At 44.4% G+C, this 1,620-nt stretch overlaps 1 protein-coding gene across 1 annotated transcript; it reads left to right on the top strand.

Moving 5' to 3' along the window:
- The first annotated feature begins 21 nt into the window (after positions 1–21).
- On the top strand, positions 22–936 carry LOC127751881 (STE20-related kinase adapter protein alpha-like). Its single transcript, XM_052276115.1, has 3 exons — positions 22–278; positions 383–615; positions 713–936. Exons 1-3 carry the CDS (start codon positions 51–53, stop codon positions 912–914), a joined length of 663 nt encoding a protein of 220 aa, XP_052132075.1. The 5' UTR covers positions 22–50; the 3' UTR covers positions 915–936.
- Positions 937–1,620: the final 684 nt, after the last annotated feature.

Below are 1,620 nucleotides of genomic sequence, written 5' to 3'. Positions count from 1 at the left end.
TTTTAAATATTTTACCAGGATTTTGGGAGGCTCTCAACTGGACTTTTGAAATGTCGTTAACACAACATTCCTCATCTTCCCCACCATCTACGTGTCAAAATGATGTCGACTGTGCATTTGGATCGGAACCAGACTCTTATCAGACTATGTCTGTTCTTGGACAATGTTGTGGAGACGTAGGACAAGTTTACTTGGCTATTTACAAGCCATTAGACACCCCTATAGCTCTCAAGAAATTTAACATGGATAAGGCGAAGGATGAATTGGAAAACATTCAGGTACATATTGTAATTGTTAATTTTACAGACATCCAACTATGAGAGGAAACTTGTTTATTGAATCACCAAAGATAATTCATTCATTTAATTTCCCTGTTTTCTAGAATGAAATAATTTTAACTCGCCAGTTACGCCATCCAAATGTTGTTGTGATAAATGCTGCTTTTGTAATGGAGTCACATGTCTGTGTGGTATCCCCCTTGATGGCATTTGGGTCTTGTCGAGATTTATTGAACAGACATTTTTCGGATGGTCTACCTGAACTTGCTATCGCTTATATTTTGAAAGATATTCTTTATGCCTTAGATTACATTCATAAAAAAGGTTACATACACAGGTAAGATTTCTAACTGAATTTTGAATCTAAATTAAAGATAGATACATGAAATGTGTTGTGTTCGAGGGTATCAGGATCCTATTTACTTTGTTTCTAGGGCTGTACGAGCAAGTCACATATTAATAAATGAAAATGGACAGGCAGTTCTCTCTGGATTGAGGTATGCATGTAGGGTAGTAAAGAATGGCAGATGGCAAAGAAATGTCCACTCATTTCCTCCAACTACTGCGCGTAATTTAAACTGGCTCAGCCCTGAGCTCTTGGAGCAGGTTTGTTATACCTATCTAGTTGTTATTTAATGCATACTAAAGAACAAAATTAAGGAAACGGATCACCCCCCTCAATGCACCGGCCGCGTCCACCGCGGTATAAATGCCCCAATTCTTTTTGACGCCGTCGGTACTTTGGTAGAGGGCGGCGGGGTGGTAGTGAGAGCTGTGTGGGGGCGGTTTGCGCCGCGTTGCGCGAGGGATTGAGCCCGCACACTACTTCACGCAACCCCCCAAGCCGAGCGTGTTATCTGGGCCGCCTTGCTAAGCGCCGCTTACAGTCCGGCGCGTGGCGTGCGAGCCGTACGAGAGGAGCCGGGCCAAGCCCAGCCCCGACCCCAGCTGCCCCGCCCGGCCCGGACACATTTTTTACGTCACGCGATCGAACCATTTATAATACGCTTTGAACAAGCTCTCAAAAAAACGACCCAATCGAGCAAATTAAATGCGTGCGTTGTGCCATTTTTTCTTCGGACGTCGCTTCATTTAATGGGAATTGTAGTTTTTGGACGACAATTTTTCTTTTTAGGAAAAGAAAACCACCCCCGTTTTCCGAAAGTGTTACGATAGGGCCGCCGCCAACCCGCAGCTACGGAGAAAGAACGGGGAGGCTCGCATGGATGCGATACATAAATGCATCACTATTTAAATTTCATCCCAGTTTCTGCGGGGAGTGTTTTGCTAATGAACGGCGCATCAACACGCGACCCCTGGAAATGGATGGACGGAGTCGGCA

This window comes from Frankliniella occidentalis, unplaced genomic scaffold (assembly GCF_000697945.3).
Source record: "Frankliniella occidentalis isolate FOCC.00 unplaced genomic scaffold, Focc_3.1 Scaffold1719, whole genome shotgun sequence".
Classification (NCBI taxonomy): Eukaryota; Metazoa; Arthropoda; class Insecta; order Thysanoptera; family Thripidae; genus Frankliniella; species Frankliniella occidentalis.
This window is presented reverse-complemented; position numbering and strand designations above follow the sequence as displayed.

Excerpts from the sequence above, each read along its gene's own strand:
- LOC127751881 (XM_052276115.1), top strand. The coding sequence starts at position 51 with ATGTCGTTAACACAACATTCCTCATCTTCCCCACCATCTACGTGTCAA. Across the intron at positions 279-382 it reads ATGAATTGGAAAACATTCAG|AATGAAATAATTTTAACTCG; the intron begins GTACATATTGTA and ends CCTGTTTTCTAG. Across the intron at positions 616-712 it reads AAAAAAGGTTACATACACAG|GGCTGTACGAGCAAGTCACA; the intron begins GTAAGATTTCTA and ends CTTTGTTTCTAG.